Genomic DNA, 25498 nt, shown 5'->3' with positions numbered 1-25498 from the left:
TTTATGCAGTTGCCTGAATTTTGTCTTCAAAAGTTGTACTGTACATGCAGGCTGCTGTGATTCCGAAAGGTCGACAATATCCAAATACGATGCTTATGCAGCTTTGTTTGTCTATGAGACCCAGAGGGTACTAGGTTTTGAAACAGCCATTGAGTGGAATCGGAAATGGAAGGACAGAGCAGAAAGTATGTATTGAGAGGATCTGCTTTACCAGGGTTTGTTTTACAATCTTAAAAAAAAAATGTGTAGCCATATTGTGGTCTGTGGTTTTTTTTGTTTTTTTTTTATAAAATCATAAAGATTTGAGACAGGATTCTTATGCGACATAGTAATATTAGTTTGATTTCACACCTCGCTCTAATCTGCAGGTTGATCTTGGAAATGTGTCCTCGCACGTAAAATACCAAAAAAGAAAAAATGACAAAGGGGGTGAATTGTTTCAAGCAGCAGTTAATTATGAGGCTAAAGCTCAAGAGAGTCTCACAAGCCTTGCCAAACCTCTGAATCACACCCTATAATTCTGTACCATGGGAGTTGCTGTGCAGCAACCACTCTTTCATTTCTACTGTTGACTTTTAAACTTTAACTGCCAGCTCTGCCTTATCAGGAAATAGCCAAAATGTTACACACAGGCACACAAACACATCAAATCATTGAAGCGTTGTCACAGCCCTTCTCATAACAGACTGACCAGGTGAACATTCTGTCGCATGCGGTTCATTCTGTGTGATCCCCATCGCTAACACTCTGAGAGATGCTAATGTTGGACATGCCCTCGCTCGCTCTGAGCCCCTAGTGTACAGGGTGCTAGTCATTTTACATTGAACTGTGTGTTTCAGAGTCTTTTAGCGTGCGTGTGTATGAGCGTTCCCTCTCTCTGCTCACCCACCCGTTTGAAATAGACCAGCAGCAGTTCGGCAGTGCTGACAGGAATCCAATTGACCGTGGCTAATGGCAGACAGACAAGGGAGAGTGGGTGAACACGGGATGACCTGCAGGCAGAGAAAGAGAGAACAGGATGGAAAATGGGCATCCGTTCATCTCTACTTGGCACAACCCATAAAGCATAAATAGCGATTATCAGTCTTGAATTCTCGATGTATAAGGTCATTAAAATGCATATATAGTGTGCTATAAGAGCTATCAGTGCACTAAATACAGGATTTATTATAGTTCATCTCAATGATAATAGCTCTGTTACAAAATTTTACGAGCTGCCTGTTTGGATTATATATATGTGTGTGTGTGTGTGTGTATATATATATATATATATATATATATATATATATTTGAATATGCATGTTTGATTTATCAAAGATGTCTTCAAGCTCATCTATAACTTTATACTTTTTTGTCTTTTGAGGCATGTAGACCAGGTTTCGTCAAATCCAACCCTGAAGCTCCACTATCCTGCAGAATTTAGCTCCAACCCTAATTGAACACAGGATATTCAAGGTCCTCAGGAGTACTAAGCTGCATTTGATTAAAACTGTTGTAAAAGTATGTTCTATATTGAGTGAAAATGTGTAGTATTTTTGGCGAACTACATCTACCGTGTTGTCACTGTCAGTCAGATGACCTATCAGCATTAGTTGCATCACTTCACTGCCATTCACAACTTTTGCCTACTTTTTTATGTATCTTAACATACTACTTGTTTCACATACTGTTTTTGCAGGGCTAAAAAATTACAGGGAGGTGAGTTTGATCAGGGTTGGTGCTAAACTCTTAGAGGAGTGGGCCTCCAGGGGAGAACCTTGATGCGGTTTTGCAAAATGATTATTCTTCAACCCTATAGCAGCATTTACAACTTCATCTCCATTTGTTTTTGGTGAGTAACAGTTAATACCGTATATTCAGCACCCAGTCCAAGACTCAACCTGAAACTGAGGGAATCCCCTCTGCTCTGGCAATCTGTGTTAATAAAAAACAAGAGAGGCAGGGGGCTGCTGGGAATGACTGTTTATCTACTGTTTTGTCTTTGGTCGATGTTGAGCTGCGCTAATAGACCTAGTGGGCAGCTGCAGCCACCTCCCTTGGAGACTTGTCCATACCCCCTAGAAGTCCAATAACTAAATAAGATTGATTCATGCTAATTCTAGAAATTGCATAGCACTTAGTTGTAATTGTGTTTGACCTCTGTGTTTTAACCTACTATATGCCGTCAATGTGTTCCAGAGTTAGTTTGTTTGTTTGCTTAGTTAGTCATGTACTGTGTCAGGTAGAGATGCACCTATACCACTTTTTCCAGAATGAGTCAGGTACAGATACTTTTATTTTCAGTACATACCAATTGACCGTTCGCAAAAGCCACGCCCCCTAGTTATTGTTACTACGCCCGTCAAACAAATGGTCAAACACGACCAGCGCAACAGATTGCCATGACGGGAAGAGGTATACCTGTGCGTGTCAGTGACCTTTTTTGGAGCAATACCTCAGCGATATCCTCCAGATCGAGGCAAAAGGGGTTACAGTATGCAGTGGAGGGATATATTCAAAATATAAAAATACGCAATGAAGGAGACACGACTACTATCGAGGCTAATACTTACCGGTCTCAAGCGAAATCTGAGAAACCCCATGACCTGTACCTCAATTGTAACCAGCACAGACAGCCTTGAAGAAGAGTTTATAAGCTGGTTCAGTGGCTAATTGTTTGGAGTTAGAAATATATAACTCGCGCTGCATATTTAGTAATTTTGCCTTAGATACAGGATTATACATTCGCTTTAATAAGCAGGTTGTTCATTACCACGGCAATGCTGAATGCAATTTTTGTGTTTAAAAAGTAACTATACATAAGAGATGAAAAGATGCAGATAACCATACATTATTTAAAGGACAAGTTCGGTATTTTACACTTAAACCCCTGTTTTAAGATCGTTTCTGATGAAATAGAACGGTTAAGATTGAAATTTGGACAAATGCTTTCCCGAGAATTTTCGGTTTCTGTGGTTGCACCCCACCACCTCCACAATGGTTGCATAGGTGCACTGGAACAATCCTTCATAAAACGCATTAAACTTTAGTTTACAAAGATGTGAAACTCACCGAGTGGACTGGGGTGTTCACTGATATGCTCACACAAAAATCGCTGCAAAAGATGCTTTCCAACCGGTTTTATCGTAGTTTTGTCCGACTTGCACCTATGCAACCATTGTGGAGGTGGTGGGGTGCAACCACAGAAACCGAAAATCTCGGGACAGCAGCATGTGTCCAAATTTCAATCTTAACCGTTCTATTTCATCAGAAACGATCTTAAAACACAGCTTTAAGTGTAAAATACTGAACTTGTCCTTTAAGGTTATTTCCATTCATTACGTTATTGATATATGAACTGATGTTGTCAAGAAAGCTTCATGCTTTCCCCGTTGCGAACGTGCACTCCTCTAAACTGTAGTCTACGGGTGCTGCACTGCTAGTTGACTGCTGCTCATTTTCCCCCGAGAATATCACGTTAACAACAACCTTTTAGAAAACGTAATTCCTTTGTGGATCCTCTTGATCTGCTTTCTCCAAGTTTCTTTGACTAATCTCAGTCTCAGTCTTATGCACGCTGCACGCGAGTTAACCATGTTCGACACATTTAACTGGGAGTGGGGCCGTCCACACTGTTTTATTCATTGTAGGCACCGCTCACGTTGTGTTTTCGGCTTTGGAAACGGAAAGAACACAACTCCAGACAATCTCTCGGGGTACCTAGTGTCCGATTTACAAACGCCATGGGCGCACCGCTTCACCATCTTGCTTGGAGTCAATGTTTGACGGACCTCCTCACATAGTAACGGTTGCTATGATGTGTGATTGGACAATGGCCGTTTTGGGGGAGGGGCCGGCAAAAGGTCAATTCCTGTATTTTCATTGCGTTTTTAATTAAAAAACATATTGGGCAGAGAAACCAAAAGAATATTAATCAATTTAGTTGGCTTAGCAAATAGATATTCCTTCAATTATTTTCATGCCTAATTATGCCTGTTACAGTATTGTAGGAGCTACTGTTACTTTCAATGTTCATATTATTGCTCTATCATATTGTATCTTCAATTTAATAGCACAGTGAATATTTAGAAATGCTCCAGCTGGGCTCAACCTGTCAAGAGCAGTGAGGGATGTCAGATTGTAAGAGTCTTTTGTTGTCAGATTTACATTGAGGACAAAGACAGCTGTAGGTTTATTAGGCTGCTGCCACTTTAAGAGCTGTTTGTATCCAACGTACTGTTATACACGCGTTCACTTAAGATATAACCGACTGTTTCACAAGGATACTTGCCTATGCAGGCATTTTGACATAATTTTGTGTGACTTTGTCCGTTCACGCGCAAGAAGACATGAGAGAGAACTCGATTTAATAGGCTATTTGCACGCGGTTTGAGGCAGTTTTCTGGGTGTACGCTTCGGATGTTTGCGCACTGAAACCGCACATCTATCAATCGTCAGTTAACGTTATTAATATGCTCCACATTTTACTTTCTTTGCTATTGCCATATCCGACCAAACTACAAACTTTACAGCGATGCCTGTGAAAAAGTGGATGTGTGCTCAATCCACTCCATGTTTGCTTATCAACTTGCGCACAGCAGCTACTATATCGGCGTAAATATTTAATTTAACATTATATTAATTCGATTCATTTACTTCATAGACATCCTTCTCTGATATATACACTCTGCCCTATGTTTGCTCTGTTTATTTGTCATAAGCACTGTACATGCAGTGTGGTATCGGTTGTTGGTATTGGGAGCTTTTTAATGAGTATGAGTTCAAGTACACGAGTGCAGTATCAGGTCTGAAGTTTCCCCCCCCCCCCTCAATTTGTCTGAGTTGCTTTTTAATGTAAACAAAATGGCACCAGTTCGTCTAATGCCAAAGCAATTACTGTAGCGAAATTAGCTTCGGCCACTGTAACCCTTCATAGCAGGTCTATATCTCCCTGAATTTTCTCCTGTCAAACTGAATTTGATGCGAATGAAAGGGGAAATAGCAAGGGCCTCGCTCCTGGTACGACTGCAGTAATTGAGTTCAAACGATGACTAGAAAATGGAGAGCGGCTGTTTAATGAGAAAACAGACAATTTTGGGCCAAGGGAGACTGCAGAGTTCCGTCCTAATTTTTGCACCCCGTGTTTATCTCTTTCCCTTCGCTCTCCACCTAAACACAGTTAAAGGCCATTTATGCAGATGAGAAGCGAGGAATTGTATCCCCTATTGACTGGGAGAGTGGGCGGAGTCTAATCAGACACATTGGTCTTGGCAGGAGCCGAGCAGATTTGTAGAAAGAGTGGCTTCATCAGATTAGCAGGGTTATATGAGGTAGGCAGGCAGCTGTTGTGATCTATATTAAGGCATGTCTTATGAGAGCCCCGGCTTTGAGTTTAGAGTTTGCCAGACATCAATCACTTGTAACAGCATTTTAGACTCTTTCCGACACACTTTGTTCAGCTCACATGGAGTCGTCTCTCACGGTGAATGCTGATTTAAATACTCAAAGAGAAACAAGTGCAGAAGTTTGCAGAGACTGAGAAACAAAATGCAAACGTTTCGTTCCCTTGTTTCCACATTTTCCACCAAAATGATGCTTGGGCCAAAGCTGGTGTGATGCTGTTACCACAAAACCTTCGCACAAACACACACTCTTAGAGTCTTTCTTGTTTTTATGATAAGTATCGCAACAACAAAAAAAACTTTACATTTTGAGGAGGTTATTCCATCCCCTGGCCTGATGTTAGTGTATTTATGATTGTATGTTTAAGTTTTCTTCTGACCTAGAACAATCATGCCTACAGTGGAAACACATTGAATGGAGCCAGATTAGGCACTGTATCCAGTGACAGCAAAGGGGTATGTCACATAGTGGTTGATGATGGCTGGTATTGTGCAGCATGTCCGGAGAGAACGAAGCCCAGCAGTTCAGGTTCATCTGTAACACTTTGTAATGGTGTGTGGGGTGCAGAGAGATAGATAGTGTATTCTGAGGAGTTTCCTCACCTTAGGAGATTCTCCCCTTAACCCCTCATCAGTCATTTACACACACATACACAGATGCTGACTATGACTAACAGCAAAGACTGTGTGTGGTAACCCCCATCCTCTCATGCTCTCTTTTTCTCTCTCCCTAAACTCTCATTGCCTTTACTTTGTGTGTGTATGTGCATTTATAAGAATTCACCGGTCACTGCCATGCTGTTAACTCTTTAAAAAATCATTAATAGTTCAACCCAAAAATTTTATTTATGTCATTTACTCACCTTGATGCTGTTCCAAACACATATTACTACTAAAAGTTTTTCCATTAAACACACACACACAAAAATGGAAGTACTGATATCTTAAGGATATTAAAGCAATTCATACAATAGCTGTGTGTGATAAACAAACCAAAATTTAAGTCATTCACTTTCTCTCCAATGAGCAGGCAACCACTGCAGATTATTAAATCCATGAATGGAACATAGGCAGGCATCTTATGGAAAAATCTGATAAATTATCAAATTTTGTGAATTGTATCTGGTTCATTTAAAAAAAAAAAAATCTCACTCTGAAGAATGATTCATCCACCAATCTACATTGCTTGGATCTTATAAGTTTTACTTACCTGGCCTTTCAATGGAGGGACCCGAAACCTCTCAGGTTTTATTAAAAAATAATTTGTGTTTCAAAGTGAGTCTTATGGGTGGTTTCAAATGTAAATGATGACGAATTTTAATTTTTGGATGAACTCTCCCTTTAAGTCCCATTAATCAGAACAGTCCTTCAGCAGTGTGGCAGGGATATCCGTCTCTGTTGAGGCACATCGTGGCATCAGACACTCTCACAGCACAGAAGCTGGGTCATGCCCCTGTATCTCTGATGCTCTCATACCCAGCGGCAGCTTTATACACTGTGTGAGATCAGCAATACTGGGAATGACTCGGGCAGTGGCTTTGATTTACATTACAATAAATCAGGGGTGTGCGTAGGTTACAGTGATTGCTATTGATTCAGACTGAAGTTACACCTTTTCAGTATTTATTCAGCATTGTGAGATTTACTTGCATCTTTAGCGTTACACTGTACTGTTTTGAAAATAATCAATATCAGCACAATATTGTGCGTGTGTGTCCTTTTCAGGCAGTGATCTCAAACTCAGGTCCTGAAGGGCCACAGCCCTGCAGAGATAGATCTAACCAACTCACACCTGCTTGGAAGTTTCTGGTAATCCTGAAGACCTTGATTGGCTGGATCAGGTGTGTTTGATTAGGGTTGGAGCAAAACTTTGCAGAGCTGTGGTCCTTCAGGAACTGAGTTAGAGACCACTGCTTTAAAGGCCCACTGAAGTGCCTTGGAACGCACAGCTTTGTATAATGCGTTGACGTAATTTCCACTGAAACAGGAAGCTAAGGCGGGGTATCCTCCCCCTTTTCAAATAGCCAATAGTGTTTATTTACCTCACAAGACTGCAAGTGGTACTTGACAGCACAATGGAAGTGAATCCTAGCGCTGATGATATGTTGGATTCAGTAGTAGAGGTGTGAATAAATTGAAATTGGAAAACGGAATAAAACTCAAGCATTTGAGCAACCGAACACACATCTCCAACCCATATTGCTCCATGACGTGTCTGTCAACGATCGCTTTGGCCAGGTGGCATGTATAGCATAGGGGGCGGGACGCTTTAGATTCTAGAGAGCATTTAATTGGACAGAAGATGTGATGAGAAGCTGAAGTCCACGGTGATGTCATGAAATCCGTGATCCATTTTAGCGGAAGTGAGAGACAGTTCGTTTTGAAAGACGCTTATATCTCCTAAATGTGAATTTTGTAATTGTTTTGGAACACAACAGCTTATTCATAACCTTAAGGCTAACATATTCATGCTTAAAGCTAAAAAAAAACTTACATTTTGATTTTAGGGGGCCTTCAAGGTCTCTCAGACAGTTTAAACTATTATTTCCACAGATTAAAGGTTTTGTGACCTGTAAGTTTTAACCTATAAGTGAATAAATGGATTCAGCACATAGTTCTTTAGAAAATATCAATGTTTTTATGCTTTCTTAGTTTAACAAACTGACCTTTTTGTATAGCTATAACAAATTATGTGTATAAAAGCATTTAATAATGCCATTCAATGTGGAAACATGCATTTCTTCTGTTGTGACGTTTTGTGAGTTTCTCTAAGAGCTTGTTCTTGTCAGTAAGTCTTCTATCATGGTGTTCAGCCAGGGATTAGACCAGCTCTTATGTTATTATTTTCTATTATGCCATTGAAGAGGCATAATGGAACATCCTCAGCCTTCTACACATTTTCCTTGGAACTGTTATTGAACATCTAATAACTAGTTTACTCATCGTTCAGCGTTGGCCCATCTGCTCCTGAATGCTGACTCACGCCGGAGCTTTTGTACACGAGGCGCTGTCGATTAATCGTTGCATCTGCTGACAATCTCATTCTAAACTGCTGTCGATACTTTACCTGAGTATGGTGGCCACTGCGCGAGAAGTTGGATTGACATACCTGTCACATGCAGTTCAGATGAGGCTGCTGGTCACAAGCGAAGCATGTTGGGTAAGACCTCTGTCTGTTTAGTGCTTCTACAGTGATTAGGGCTGCACGATATTGAGAAAAAAAAAAAACCTGACTAGGACTATTACGATTCCTCGATTAAATTTCGGTACTCAATTTTTAAAAATCCTCGATTGCAATTTACCCGTGTCGAGTAACCGGAAAAATACCGGAAGTGGTGCATTCCAGGGATGAGAATCCATGAACTGCATTATTAGACCGTTTTCTAATGCTACTGTACATGCAGCATCCCAATTCTCCTACTATGCCCTAAAAGTATTTACTGTTTTTAAGAAAAAGTACATACTTTTGAGTATGTAGCGGAAGAGGAGGCTAGCTTTGAGACATAGGCTACTACTTTGTCATAATTGCGTCTTTAACAGAAACAGCAGCCCATCAATCTTATTTTGACAGGTTGCCGACAATTAAAAGTATGCACTGTCAGTTTCAGAGTGAATCTTGGCACTTATTTCATTTACATGCATGCCCTGCTTCACTCTACCTCATGTCTCAAAGTATGTAACATTACAATAATATTGAACATAAACAACTTTAAGGGCACTGACCTGTACCACCTGACTGCTGCAGATTCACTTCAGCATTGATAGCGTTGCCATTGAAAAACATAAATTCGAGTCACGAACCGCTCCGAGTATAACGTCATGGGTTTCCATCTCTTACAAATTACTGTAGTTATGGTGTGTACCCAGGTAGGTAGGACATCGTATCATTGCATTCGGACTGTTTCTGGAACAAATCACCTACCCCGAATGTAATGTGAATTATTTAATTGCCTCATTTTCTCTATCAGTGAATGCGTTCACTATATCAAATTAGGCTTCTGGCAGAATGTTTTGAAATGTGTGGAAATTTGCATTTGGGCAACACCAGTGACAACTGACAAGTCACAAACAGTGTATTAGAAGTTTAGAAGTGTTGAAGGAAGGGTAGGATCATTATGAATCCCCCTCTTGTATTAGTGTTGATATTGATGTCCGTGCTACAGAGCGTGAGATCACAAACCACTGCTTTTCATTCTCCTCTAATTCTAATGAAAGTGTTTAAAGTGCTCTGTGTGCGCACAGTCACAGAGCCATGGAGAGGAAAGCTGATTTAACCCACCTTCCATCTCGCTATCTTTTCCCCCTCGTCAGGATTTACTGTGATCGCAGACTGTGGCCGTAATCCGCCACACGCAATGGGGAATAAGCCTCGTTATCATGTGACTTATACTCTGTCTTGGCCTGCCGTCAATAGCCATATTTCCTGCTCATTTAAGGGACCACTGCTCCAACTATGGATCAGTTGGAGATCTGTGAGCTGTGCAAAAAATAGACAGCGACATCTGCCTTAGCCATTTACGAGGAGCTTTTCTTTTTCTTTTTGCCAATCCCCTCTTAGAGCAGGTTTTCCCATGGGACAAATATTAGATATAATGGTGAAATGCTTTAATAGGACAACGAAATTATGGGTTAGCGTGATAGTAACAGAGGAGGGTTTCATTGGCCAGTCAGATGTAAATATATATTATGGGTTTGCAGCGGAGCCAATATCTGTATCTGTAACAATCTCAAAAGTATTCGTATCTATATTTGGATAAAACTGGAAGTGGGCGTTGCTTTACCCGGAACGGACGTTCGTACAGTTACTTGAGAAGACCGTTATATCTATGGTTTTACTATCTGTTTTCTTCTTAGTAATCACTGAACAAATATGCCAAGCCATCCTGAAAATAATTGCAAACTTTAGAACATTCATCAACCAATCAGTTTCAAGCATGCAACAGCCCCGTAGACATATAATAAAATAAAATGTATAAGAAAAATAGTGTGTGTGCATATGTATATATGGGCTTAAGTGGACTTAATATTTATCCATTTGCATGTGTCAGGATATGTGCATTACTTTTGTAAATGCATTAAACTTTTTAAAACCTAGAAATGCAGTACTCATACCCTTATGTAAATTATTGAATTATGAATTCAGGTTATTCCTCAGCGTCTTTATTTCTCCATTTGCGTTGAACTCCCCTCTCCCCACTCTTTCTCTCCCACTCTTTCTTTCTGCCTTTTCTCATTAAACCTGTTCGTCTTTTGCCTCTTACACCTTACCTTTGTGTGAGGTGTGCCACTTGCTCTGTTCCGCACACTTAGAAATACATCCATTATCTGGAGAAGGCTTTTAAGGCTGAAGAGAGAAAGAGAGCCGGAATAAGAGGCATATGAAGAGTTAGGACAAGGTGACTGCTCTAATGATGTTTCTTTCTGATAGCTTGTTCTGATTGCCCAAGTGTTCTTACACCTAGAAAAGTAGCCCTCATCAAACCAAAAGAGGAGTTATAGATTTCTAACAACCCTCTCCAACCGCTAATGGTCCAAAAAGAAAAGAAAGCAAGCAAGGAGGGGAAATTTTGCTCAGTTCTTGCCCCCCAGATGTTCTTGAAAATGTCTGAAGTGCTCAGAGCGTTGTCAAAACCTGGGAATAAAATGCCTTAGTTAATGAGAGGTCTTTTTCTCACTTTCTGCCACTTTACTCCACTTAACATTATTTTCTTCCAGTTTGTCTTTCTTTCTTTTTCTTTCTTTCTGTTACACATCTGTTACATTTCATTTACTGTATATTGCAGTCTAATATGTAATGTATTAATTATAATTATAATTGATCAAAATTATTCAGTACTGGTCAAAAGATTTTCTTTTTCTTTTTTACAATTAGATATTTTTATGTTTTTGAAAGAAGTCACTTAAGCTCACCAAGGCTGCATTTATTTGATCAAAAATACAGTAAAAACTGTAATATTGTAAAATATTATTACACTTTAAAGAACTGTTTTTAATTGTAACTGTAATTTTTAACTGTAATATAATTATAATATATATCATATAAAATAAAATCATTTATTTCTGTGATCTCAAAGCTAAACTTTCAGCATGAAGGTTTAAACTTTCGCTTTTGAGTGCCAACATTTTTGGGGACAGGGACACGTTTACTTACTGGAGTAGGATTTTTTTTCTCCATCTTAGGTAAGATAGCAATCAGGATAAGTGTGTCCATTAATTATTAGTTGTTAAATGTCTTTCTGGTTGGCATTTTCTAGGGCCCTATGATTTCCGCTATGGAGAAAACACGGTCGGAATTGCGGAATCCAGTCATAAAACGGAATTTACTCTAGAATATTTCGCAGACTTTGTCAACTTTTTTATAAATAAATAAAAAGTAGGTCAGTACACTTAAATCATGAATGTCACAGACGCGCGGTTTCATTTCTGTCTCTCACACACACACACACACACACACGTGACAGTCACATGAACAGTCGCTCTGAGAAGTCACTTCATGAGCATTTTACTGTTTCATTTGGGAAAAACTCATCATAAACACACAGAAACTCAAAGATCTTCATGGCAACCTACCAAAATTAAGAATCGGTTTAACTTGACAGAAATATATTACTGTTGTACAGTAGAATTTAGATATGTCTCAATGTAATAATAATAATAATAATACATTATTATCGAAACTTTTATTTTTTTAAGGAATAATAATTTTTTCTTTCATGTTTTAATGTTAACAGTAAAGCTCATTGTGTAGCACGTTGTTTGACAAAACAGTTTGTTTATTTTCATATGATTAAAAGATAAAATAAGTTAATGTTTTCTGTCCTCATTTGATTACCAGAAAATACACAGTACATAATTTGTGGGGGGAAAAAACATGTCATACAAAATAATTAAAAACTGTTTTTATTAAAATTGTTGTTTTTATTAATTGAATTAATTAGACATGCTTTTTGATTATTAACATTTAATTAAACCCATTAAAATGGAATCCAGAAAACTTACAACAGAAAACGCATAATTTAGAATTTGAGGGAAATAAAAACATATCTCATAGGGTCGTCAACATGTAATGTTTGTTAAACTTTTAAGAAATTGTTGTTAAATTGTATAAGTTTCATGATTTCAATTAGACATAATTCATGATTACTAAAAATTATTTATTTAACCATTAAAATGGAGTATAAAAAGAAAAAAAGAAAAACGGAATCCAGAAAAATGTAAACAGAATTAAAAAATAAAACTGAACATCATCTACAATGTTCGAGAGAAGATAGTGAGGAGAGCAGTCAGGAGGAAAGGGATGACGACACCTTGAAGGATAAGTGTGCCACGTGAAGTGTGAGTACCAAGCAGCATCTCCAGGTGCTCCCTTGAGATCCAGACCAAAAAACTTATGTGCCCCCTTATGTGTGTATATATATATATATATATATATGGTTACAAAAAAGTGTTACTTCACCAGTCTTCAGGAACTCTATAATTAAACTTAATTTCAGTGGACTAACAAATCTCACGAAAAGTGGGGTATTTGTTGTAAAATTTTAACTGAATAACACATTTCCTGCGTAATATGTTTTATATGGCTTCAGCTAGCTTAAGCACAAAATAATTTGTTTGGGTCAGTCAGGTGTTTTGTTGCTGCAGGAAATGGCGATCTTGACCATGTGACTGGCACCATGGCTTCTTTGAAGTACCAGGCCATTTTGGCAAAGAATGTGATGCCTTCAGCATGTAAATTGAAGCTTGGACTTTCCAGCAAGACAATGATCCCAAGCATACATCTGAGTCTACCAGAACATGGTTCAGGGATCGGGCACGGAATGTCCTTGAGTGGCCGTTTCAGCCTCTAGATTTAAATCCCATTGAAAATCTTTGATGGGATTTGAAACAAGCGGTGGCAGCACAGGAAGCACAAAATGTCAGTGAGCTGGAAGCTTTTCACATGAGCAGTGGGCTAAGAGTCCAATAGAGAGGTGTCAGGATCCTCTGAACACTTGCCAGAAGCATTTATTTGGAGGGTATAAAGGGTAAAGGATGTTCCGCCATACACTGACTTTTGGGGTTGAATAGTTTTGAACATGGATGTTTGAGACTCAACTTGGTTCTTAAAATCATTCAAATGTCTATTTATAGATTGTTTACTGAGGTCTTAGTTTGGTGTGTTCCACTCAATTGTATTCACATCACCAAAATGTTGTGTAGGTCAGTGCCCTTTGGGCTAAAATTCAGAAATATATATTTTTAAAAAATCTTTATACCAGTTAAAAATTCAGAGAAGGCTTTTTATACTCACTCGCTCTTTGAATTTTCAAAGTAAATCGACATGATTTGCACAATAATGCCAATGCATCATTAATGCAAAAAAGAAAAACATTAACATAAAAAGAATTGGTCAACAATTGTAATAACTATTTACATTATAGGCTCAAATATAATCAAGAAAAATAAAATAATGATAAATAAAATCAAAGCTATTTGTGGCATAAATATTGTGGTGTTATTTTGTTTTACAGTTAACATAGATAAAATAAAATGTATCATAATAATAATTATTAATAGTATTTTATTTGAAATAGAAATGTTTTGTAACATTATGCATTTCTTTGTCACTTTTGATCAATTTAATGATTCTGAGTCAAAGTAATTTGCTGAATTAAAGTATTCATTTCTTTTAAGGAAATTGTACTCGCCTTTTTGTTTGTAAATAAATGGCAAGTTTATCTTTACTTGTTTCCTCAATAGTCTGCTCTATCTCTGCCTTTTTTCTCTCCAGCAAGCAGTGAAGGAGAACGTAAGGAGAAGAGAGGCGGAGGAGAAGCAGAGGAAAGCGAGGATAGCCAAAGAGAAGGCAGAACGAGAGAAGCAGGAGCGGCAGATGAGGAAAAAGAGACTGCTGGAGGTCAACACAGGTGAGATGTTTATCAGTCACTCACTGAAAGTTTTCACGAGAGTGAGCTTTAGAAAAATCACTTTTGAAGACGGATGAAACGAATCCCTGCACACGCACATGGGAGCTTGTTTTAAACAGACAGAAGAGTGAGAGCGTATGTGTGTCCTGTTGTCAATCTGATAACATGTGAACAGCCCATCGTTCTTATAATACCACAAACGCAATGGAATTTCAGCACCATGGCTTTCATAATGTCGAAAACGTTACTTTGTAGTGTTTGTCAGTTCTGAAACAGGCCGATCTGCATTACTCACTTTCTATAATGTTTACACAGGCTTTTTTTTCTAAGCGAGCATCTAACTCATAATGCAGCGTAATGCATGATGATATTAGAGATGTGATTGAATTACAAACAGGTTCTGTGCACTCATGAGACACACACATGAAATGAGTTTGTTATAATATGTTGCCACTCGTGCTTGCCTCCTGCTGTTTGAGGAATGTGTGTGAGGGTGTGTACATACACGCAGCGGGCTCTCAGTGTTGACTGGGATGAGTTTTGTGTCCGTATCGGGTCTCACGCTGAGTCAATAAAGCAGAAGAGCAGCCTGCGTGCATTCTTCATGCACTTAATATACACAAATACACACTTACAAATGAATATGTGGAGTGTGGTACGATCAGTAGTGAATCTAGTGTTGGGTTATGGTAGGATGTGTGGTGGCAGTGGGGCAAGAAGTGCAGTGCAAGGTGGAGGTATTTGTGGTTATATTACTATCAGCCAATGAACGTGACTTCAGTGTTGTAGTATGAGTCAGATCGCTGAAATAGCCCCATATTTTAAGACAATAAATTATAGACAGACAATCATGATACCCACATTGCTTTTGGTTGGCCTAACTATTAATAAAGTCAAGTCAACTTTATTTATATAGTGCCTTATTCAATACAGAATATACAATAGAATAGAGGATGACAAGAGTGATTGGAAACCGTCTGGCTCAGCTGACAGTTTCTCCAGAACGCCTAATGACGATTTTCACAATTGACCAGATTCACAGATGACAACGATGACATTTTATGTTTATTCTGAAAACTTCTATTAAGCTCATGCTCACAAATCTGTGTGAGCAGAATTTTTTATAATCGAATCTTATTTTGTGTTATGTTTGTCAAAATTAACCGATAAAATAACAAACCCCACTTTATTCTTATTTAGCCTAAATTATATAATCTTATTTTAAACGTGTTTTTTTTTCTTCTTCTTCTAAGCAGCACTAAGGCTGCACGATTAATTGTAAATAACATGAAATCGCGCTTAAACCGATTTGGCTTATTGCAATTATCAAAATTTTTTTTTATGCGCAGCTTGTCATTGAATCACGGCTCTATAGACTTGACCATGATCAGTAGTAAACGCTGCTCTATCTGAAAGCGCTGCGAGTTTGAGTCACTTATAACGTCGTGCGTTTAAAAAGCAACACGCGTCAAACATCTTTCCAAACATGAGAAGCCTTTATGAACCTTTGTCCAACAAAAGACAACATTTAATAACATGTGTTTACTCCAAACTCACTTCATAACGACAGTTGAGCATCCTTCTGAGAGATAATGTGACTTCTTACACAGAATAAGGCACACAACATATTATTTCATAGTATTCTATACAGTGATAAAGACTATGTTGAAGTATAAATATACTTTATTATCATAGAAATACCAGAGAAGGCTTGAACTCAGATAAACCATACATTGTCATAGCCATGTGTTTAGTCCTGTTTAATCAAGCAAAGCGTTTCAATCTTCTGTTTATTCAGCTACAGCGATAGAATGAGACCCATAGGGATTTCCTGGAATGACTTGCGGGGCATATTTGGAGTTTCTGCGCGAGAGCACCCTCTGGCTTTCAGATAGAGCAGCATTTACTACCGGTCACAGAGCCGTGCTGCACTGACAAGCTGCGCATAAAATAAACGCAGATTAATTTCAATTAATCATGCAACCCTAAACAGCACGTAACCTATTCAGTAATGAAATATTACTACATGTAAAATTTGAACATATCTGATAAATACTGCATCTGATCAACTTCATCTGCAATAAAGCAAACACTGTGAGCTCCACTACGGGAAGTAGAAATTATCTAAGTTGATGAGTCCCCCAAATACAACCAGCAAATCTTGCCAATCAGGAAGCTGAAAGCCATTTATTGCCATTTATTGCCTATTGCATAGAGTTCTGTCCATTGAGGGATATTGTGAAAGTGCTTTTAGAGGTAAGCTAAGAAATGAAGTATATATTTTAGGAGATTTGACAGTTTGTGTGATGGTGGGTGAGATCTGATTTTATTTATTTTTGTATCTGTTCAGAAGCATAATCCTCAGTAGAGATGAATAAGTCAAGGTTTTTTAAAGGGCAGCCACTGAAGCACGTCTGATTCTGATTCTGCTGGGTTTTGTTTTAGAATGTTTCTCTTCTTTCTTTTTTTTACCCTCTGAAGGACTGCTGTCCTTCACTTTCATTTAAAACAAATCTCAGTGTTTAAGTCTCTAGAGCAGGTCTCTAATAAACCTTTCTAGGTTAATGCAGATTTCATTAAATGTCTCATGACACAGTCATTCAGATCTAAAGTGGTTTTGTTTCAACTTCATGAGATTCTTCTACAGGGGTTTACTGACAACGTCACCGCTAACTTTGCTCAACAGGGGGCACTACACACTGTCCGGGCAGTCAGCGTCTGAATTATTTATACATTTAGATGAATTCAATTTATCTCTCTGCTTAACTCACTTCCACTCTGATTATATCCTCAGAAAAATACTTTTCTTTTCTTAGTCTTACTCTGTATTATACTCTGTTGAATAGTCTCCCCATCCCAATGTTATGCGTCTCTGAGCATAACTCTATTTAAACTATCTTCTCTGTTCGAGTCCAAGTACACTTCATTCAGCCTGCCAGTGCATTGGAAGCATTGGACTGGTTTCATTTGTTCAACTTAATTTTAATGTTATAGGGCCAAGAGCTGAACCCAATATTTACAACATAGTTGGGTAACACTTTATTTTACAGTGTCATTGTTACAGATGTTACATGCCGTTACTATAGTAGTAACTATAAATGATGCATAATTACATGCAACTAACCTGAAACCAAACCAAACCCTAATCCTAGTTACTTAATATTACTCAGTATAATTACACTGTAACAAAGAGACCTTAAAATAAATGGTAAGCAATACTTGATATTATTTTGTGGTTGAATGTAATGTTAACCAGTATCGTGAATAATGCAATGATTTTAAGGCATTTTTTATTTTGCTGTTATGTTTTCTATAACTGCACCAGTAGCTCAGTTTTGTACCCCCTCCTTGTGCCACAACTCTGGATTAAGACTCTGATATAAATTTTAGTTGCAAAAATGTTTGATTCATTTTCCTGAATCTATTACAAGAATCTGTTGAGGTCACATCACCCTAAACGCTTATAGTTTTTTAGGCTTTCAAATGTTTTGTTAAACACATATTACATATACACTATCGTGTATACACTATCGTTCAAAATCATTACGTTTTTTTTTTTTTGAAAGAAATGCCTTCTTTTAATCCACAAGAATACATTAAATTGATTAAAAGTTATACAATGAAGATGTTTACATTGTCACAAAAAAATTCTATTTCAAATAAATGCTGTTCTTTTAAACTTTCCATTCATCAAAGAATACTAAAACATTTCCACAACAATATTAAGTGGCATGACCATTGACAATATATATAATAATACATGTTTCTTGAGCACCAAATCAGCATATTAGAATGATTTCTGAAGTATCATGTGACACTGAAGACTGGCGTAATGATGCTAAAAATACAGCTTTGCCATCACAGGAATACATTACATTCTAAAATATAATAAAATAGAAAACAGTATATTAAATTGTAAGAATATTCCACAATATTAGTGTACTTTTTATGAAATACATGCAGCCTTGGTGAGCATTTCAAAAACATAAAAAAAATCGTACTGACTTGAACGATAGTGTATATGTGGATAAGTATTGCTCGTTTATTGTTAGATATTGCTATATTGTTGCATATTAATACAAATTATGGTGTGCCATTTTTCTGTATAGTTTTGAATCTGTTTTGCGACAGTGGCTGTTAATGGGGAAATAATGGGGGAAAGGATCGCAATTTGAAGCCATTTCAGAGCAAATACATACATTTCAAGACATTGGCTATTGTCTAAAAGCTGAAAAAATATCAAGATACCGAGTCATTCAAAAAAAAGAAAAAGCTACATCACCCAGTAGCTTCTCATTTCTAAAGTGTCCTGTGGGTACTTCCTCCCTTATTTGTGTCTGCTCACTCCATCTCTCTCTCTCTTCTCATCCTTTCATCAATCAAACACCAGCAGTGTCCTCTTACAAGGACTGACTTCTCCAACCTAGAACATGCAGGCTCTTATAGTGTAGGACCAATCTCTCTCTCTCTCTGTCATTCCGCGTGCACTCTGGGATGAGTGGCTGAGCCACAGGTGGAGGAGTGTGGTGCTGATTCAGATAGAAAAAGAGAGATGCATGAAGTGGAGAGCGTGTAAATGAGTGAGTTAGTGTATGTGTGTTGAGCAGGCTCTGGCGATCTCCCAACTGGTCTGAGTGTGTATAAATGTGTCTCTTTCAGGAGGCCTCAGGTGTCTCTTCAGCTAATACTGCTTCCTGTCCAGTCAACCAGTGTGATCGCGCTCTCTCGCCCCCAGAGCGGACGCTCTTTCCCTGCAGCTCCCCAGCATGTGCTAATCAGTGTTATCTTAATAATTATCACTGGATAGACCACAACTACAGAGAAGAACTGCAGACTTTTTCTCAAAGCAGGAAAGCTCTGCTTGCTGTGATCGTCCGTGTTTTTGATCAGGCAGCCACTCAGATGGCTAACTGCTACCTGCCACATGTAATTGCATCAGTGGGCCATTTTCCTTCACTGTTTTGATATTCCGGCGTAGCTGTCGCAAACGTCATGACTTACTTCAAGTCTCCGAGTCTGGCTTTTCTCGTCAGTGCGACATGTGCAGAAAACACAAAACACACACACATAGCGGTCCCCTCCTTTTTCCATCTCACTTATTTTATACCATGTTACTCCAATCTCATTCGCTCTTTAGTCTAGTTAGCGTTTAGCATGCGGTCATTGTTTAAAGCGAGAGTGCCTGAGTGGTCAAGTTTACATTGGCTCTCTTAGCAGCATGAAAATCATATCTGCTAGTAAGTTGCAGAATATATGACACAACGTGAGTAACATGACAATCCTGGAGTTTGTCACTGAACACATTGTAATCAACACTAAAACTGTAACTGGTTGCATCTTTTCACTCGTCTGTCCTGCAGTTCAGCGTAAATTACCATTCTAAACAAAGTTTATACTGGACAGTACTTGGGTGTTTCTTCACCTTCAAGCACTTTTACATTACTTTTCAAAAGTTTGGGGTCGGTTTTTTATGCTCACCAAGGCTGCATTTATTTGATAAAAAAATCCAACAACAGTAAAAATGGAAATAATGTGAAAAATTGCAATTTAAAATAAGTGATTTTTATTTTAATATATTTTAACATTTAATTTATTCCTGTGATGGCAAAGCTGAATTTTCAGCATCATTACTCCAGTCTTCAGTGTCACATGATCCTTCAGAAATCATTCTAATATGGTGATTTGGTGCTCAATAAATATGTCTTAGTATTATCATTATCAATGTTAAAAAACAGTTGTACTACTTAATATAAAAAAATAATAAAATAAAAAGAAGAAGAAAGTTGCACATGTTTGTAAAGGTCCAATGTGCCAAAAATACTCATAGTTGAAGAAACACTCAAATACTTAAAGGTATAGCGGAGGATCTTTCCGAATTTTAGAGAAGAGCCGCCCTCTCCAATTTTTTTAAAAATGCACATGCGCAACACTCTATTTGCATGACTTGTGCCAGGGCTAGCATCGCTAATCATAGCTTACATTAACTTTTACTAGCAGTGATTTTAAATGGATTTCTCCAAATAGCATGACAAACTTTACCTGTCTAGTAGAATCTTCGCGACTGCGGCATCAGTGGGAAGCCCAACCTGCTTTTAGCGCACGCCAGCGTGTGAAATATTCACCCAAAATCACTCTGGTCTTGTTTCTATATTCTGCGGCCTTTCTCTTCTTATCATACACTTCGTATACATTTTTTCTCTTTCGACCCTCAGCCATTTTCAAAGGAATGGCTGAAACCGTAACTCATCGCACATAATACACCTGAAAGTGCGCATGCGCAGAAAGCGAAAACTACATAGGGACGAGCACGTACGACGGCCTTACGTAAACATATCACCAGAATGATTGACACTTAGGTGGACCAATAGTATAGACTACCCACCCGGAAAAAGAAAATCCTCCGCTATACCTTTAATTTAAAACAAGTCTCTGATTGACCATTGCATTCATTCACACAGCAGACATGTGTGTGATTGGTTATCTGTTGCAAAAGAAAACACGTTAAGCCGCAACAAGCATATTCCTAAAAGAAATGTTTTAACGAACACTGTTCCCAATTAGTTAATTGCTGCAATTATATATCAATTAATTGTGCAGCCCTAAGTGTGAAAGAAAATACTCAATTTTAGCGCTCGTCTTGGCTCAGGTGCAGCAGGAGACGCAGACAGTGAGGCCACATCAAAGAGCTTTTCAGAGAATGTCGCCTTCAAAGAGAGACCATCCTCTGCTTCCTCTTCCCCTGTCTGCTTTCTATCACAAATCTCTTTCACACCAATTAGTTTCTAATCATGTTCCTCTTTATCTCCCTTTTCTTTCCTGTACTCTGACTCAGAGCTCTGATGTCTCTCTGACACGTGCGTGCTGGAAGTGAGCATGTGCATGCAGCTCTTTAACACACAAGGTTACACTAAGTGCAGTTGTGCACACAGCTATGGAAAAGACGGCGAACGGCTGGTTTTTATTCAAAAATAATAACAATTCTCCCTCTCTTTCTCTTTTACTCTCACTCACAGTTTTTGATGATGTCTGTCTCTCGTCTGAAGTCAGCACAAATAGGCTCTGTTGTGTTTCCAGGTTACCGTTGCCACTTCTCCTGTTCGTCTCCACGGAGACTGTCAATTAAAGCGCTGTGGTAATCCAAACCGCCCCAGTGAGAGAGGCGACGCTCTGTACGTGTTAGGGTTAACGTAAGCGGGCCGCTCTTTGGTGGCTGGTAGGATGTGAGACAGAGAAGAAAAAATATAATAAATTGGTTTGGCACTGTTAGCAGGAGAGGAAGCTGTGCACTAGTTTCCTCTGAAATGTTTTGGAGCCACACACACAGAGAAGAGCAATGATTCAAGACCAGACCGGTGGAGTAGAGAGAACTTACATGAGCATGTTTTCAGAGAGAGGGGAGGGTCTCTGTGCTTGTTGAAAGCAACAGACCAGACATTTAACAGAATTAGGCCACATATCCATAGCACGGAGCAAACACAGTCGACTGTGCTATTCCCAATTCCAGCGAGTGCTGTAAAAGCCCAGCGTTCTGGCTACTCTGTCCCAGATATGGGCTCTCCTCCAGGAGGAAGCCACAGGGGGGACTCCCAGCTCCCTGGAGCTCAGAAACCAGCTGATGAAACCGACTCTGAGCCCTACAGCCTATGAAAGGGAGTATGCACTGTAGTATACTGGAACGGACAAATGCAGTAAAAGCTTAGTAAAACAATCAAAATGGAATAAAGCCTCACAAAGAGTCCATAATTTAACAGGGCTCAATTTCATTTTGCAAAGCAAGAGCAGCGCAACAAGTAATTTGTCTATTCACACCAAAAGAAAAAATACTGCTTGACCCTCACTATAAAGATTTCTCTATGGGCAGAGCACAATACTAGAGCTCAGATTCACATGAAATAGCTGTTATTGCTTGATGATTTGTTACACCTTGTTTGTACTCGGTGTTATGCACTGAAATACACAATGTACATAATGTAGTATATTTTCTAAAAACCCACATTCCGCATCAGACTTATTTAATTTATTATATGCGCTTAGTGCATCCCTTTGTGTTTTTATATAATATAAAAATAGATTATGATACATTTCATATAATTTTTTTAATAATTTATCAAAAGTATGTATTGTTCCTTCGATAAAAGGCTGCAGCACATTAGCCAGATGCTTTTATCCAAAGCCATCTCAAGGTATGCATTTTATCAGTGTGTGTGTGTGTGTTCTCTGGAAATCAAACCCATTGGCATCATTAACAGCATGCTCTACTAGGTTCACAAAGCAATGGAATATGTTTCTTTAAGATTGAACCTTCTAGGGCTCAGGTGGACTCCTGCTGAGCTTATGCATGAGATCCAACAATTTTCCCTTTATATTTCACTGATGTTTCCTCCTTTCTTTGAAAAAAGTGAAAATATCTGACCTTTATGCTCCAGTAAAGGTTTAATAATCAGAATATGCACCTGACAAATCAGATTAGCAGGTGGCATTTTGTCAAAGCCATAGCAGACAGACAGCTGAGCAAATGCGCTCTTTGTATCTGTTCAGGAAAATGTGATGTGAAAGATGAGAACAAGAAAAGAGGGTTGATGAAAGATTATAGGGGAGGTAATTGCTGTCTTCATTATTTGTCATCTCTCTTTCACCCTCTTCAGACAAATGCGAGAGAGAACGGACATGAACTGTGAGAGGCTGTAGATACGTCAGGAATAATTGTGCTGTTCCGCCATTATCGCTCAACCTGTGCAGACACCTGTCCAGCCCCTTCGCATGCTGTTTTTTGATCTCAGATCAGTGAAATCATGTGTTTCTGTGATCCGTAATGAACGTCTCATGAATCTCAGCTGGACTGAAGTGTAGCTTCTCCTTTAAAATATATGCTACGCCAATAATAGCATGTGTTCATAAGTTGTGCTGGCATGACGATTAAGAGAAAATACATCTAAGGCCTTTCACTTTACTAGCAGCAGAAGGGGTACAGAAGGGTATTTTCATAGGTTTTTAGGTTGAAGGAAAGCTGAAAGTAATTGAGATACTTGACAAAATGATTTAAAAAAAAAGTCCACGTTCTATGTTTATCTTTACTGTCTCATGGCCCCCCTTTCAAGAAAATCTTTTTTTGTTGTTCCTTCTTTGAAATGAAAGACATTCCACATTGCAAAAAGGAAATTGTTTCCAGACATTGTTCCATGTTGATAGATTACAGTATTGCGTATTAAACCATGGACCATTTATTCAGTTATTAAAAAAAAAGAGTACCTTTTTATTAATTTTTAAAAAAAAAATTTAAAGGAAAAATCATAAAATGCTTTGATTTATACAGTTAATTGCTTAAAGATTTTTAAATGGATTTATGGAACATTTAGATGTATAGGGTTTTATTTGAAGAGCAATCGCCCTCTCTCTGTCTTTCTCTTCAGTGTGAGTCCTTCTATTCACTCTCTCTTGTATTTATAAAAAAGAGGGAGAACTAAAAGAGAGGCAACAGCAATCAAGCCAAATGCCTTTTCCGTTCCTGGCTAAATCACACCATATCCTTCCCTCTCACACCTCCTCTCTCTTCCTCACTCAGCTCTTTATTAAAGCCACCCTCCATCCCTCTCTCCTCCATCAGAGACCCAGCAGGCTACCTCCTAGCACTTATCACTCTTTCGGGTTCGCGCTCTCTCTTTCTCCATTTCTCTTTAATCACACCCTCTCGCTGTCCGTCTATCCATCCATTCTTCCTGCAACCTGGCTTTCTGGGCCTATCTTTCAAAAGAAATAAGAAACGTGCCACCTGGAAAACTGTGCAGACTAATGTCAATCATCATAGTCTCTCATTTCCCTTGGCTCACTCTCTCTCTTCTCAGAAATAAGTAAATATTCTAAGCATGACCCTTCCTTGTAAATTGTGTCGATTCAAGGCTGCATGTAAATAGTCAGGTCTGATTGAACAGTAGTTGTGCATGTCAGTGTAGCAAAGAGTCTCACATACACACCCACATGCACAAATGCGGTCGGATATTCATCTGCTTTTCTATGATTGCATCTCTTTCCTCAAGCCTCCACTCAGTAGCATGTTACTAGATATGTATCCTCTCTCTGCCTTAAGCATTCTTCTATTGTTTTTTTCCCCCTAGCTCTCTTATTGACTTATATTGTGTTCTGTAGTACCGAGTTCCCTGCTGGTGCACCTTTATGTCTTTTCACACCTGTCCATTAGCACCTGTCTGTCTGTCTGTCTGTCTGAGAGTGCTGGTTTTTGAAGCGTTGCCGTGACAGCTGCTGCTGTTCTGGGTCCTGTGGGTGAAGAAGATGGTGTTGGAACACTGAGATAAGTGATTGACATTCACGCCTCATTTTCTCGTGGTCAGGTTCAGTGCCAGCCACTCGCTCTTGGCTTGGTGGAAAAAAAAACTCATAACTCATTCGCTCACCACTCACTTAGACACTGCCCACTGTCAGCGGAGAGATTGTTTGTTTGTGTGTGTATATATATATATAGATAGATAGATAGATAGATGGATAGATGGATAGATAGATAGATAGATGGTGTTCAGCAACATTCATTTACATATACACACAAATATTGCTGTTTATCGGGCAATCAGCCTCACCCACCCTCCTGTATGGTTGTGAAACATGGACTATCTATGCTCGACATCTGAAAATGTTGGAATCTCTTCTTATTAGATGTCTGCAGCACATCCTCAAAGTGACATGGCAAGATCGAGTGCCACATATTGAGATCCTGCAAAAAAATAACTGTTGGAGTATAGAAGCAACCCTAATGCTTTACCAACTCAGGTGGCTTGGTCATGTTGTGAGAATGCCACCAAGTCGCCTCCCATGTAAGGTACTGTATGGTCAATTACATCTTGGCTGCCGTTCTGCAGGAGGTCAAAAAAAAGGCTGAAAGACCAACTAAAAGGCTTTCTTAAGAAGAGTGGGATAAAGGCCACATCCCTGGAAAGTAGTGCCGTGAATCGCACACTCTGGCAGCAACTTTGTCAGAATGGAGTACAAAGTTACGAAGACAGGAGAACTAAACATCACCTGTCTAAAAGACACCAGAGAAAGCAGGCCATGCTTGTTCCTGCCCTCCAAGACAATCAGGAGAAATTTGCATATGACAATGAACTACCAAGATATATATATATATACACACACACACACTATACTGTATTTTTTTCATGCATATTTTTGACTTTTCACTGTCAAGTCACCTTCATTTATAAA

General features: G+C 38.7%; 1 protein-coding gene across 1 annotated transcript in view; it reads left to right on the top strand.

The window, feature by feature from the left end:
• The window catches only part of diaph3 (diaphanous-related formin 3), a 410831-nt gene that overhangs the window by 308592 nt on the left and 76741 nt on the right, over positions 1-25498 (top strand). The window contains exon 25 of the mRNA XM_056248660.1: positions 14152-14287. Coding sequence (XP_056104635.1) covers positions 14152-14287 — 136 coding nt within the window. The remainder of the gene's footprint in view (positions 1-14151; positions 14288-25498) is intronic.

This window comes from Rhinichthys klamathensis, unplaced genomic scaffold (assembly GCF_029890125.1).
Source record: "Rhinichthys klamathensis goyatoka isolate OS25496 unplaced genomic scaffold, OSU_Roscu_1.1 h1tg000056l_1, whole genome shotgun sequence".
Lineage (NCBI taxonomy): Eukaryota > Metazoa > Chordata > Actinopteri > Cypriniformes > Leuciscidae > Rhinichthys > Rhinichthys klamathensis.
Note: the sequence above shows the minus strand (reverse complement) of the source record. Positions and strands in the feature narration are given on the sequence as shown.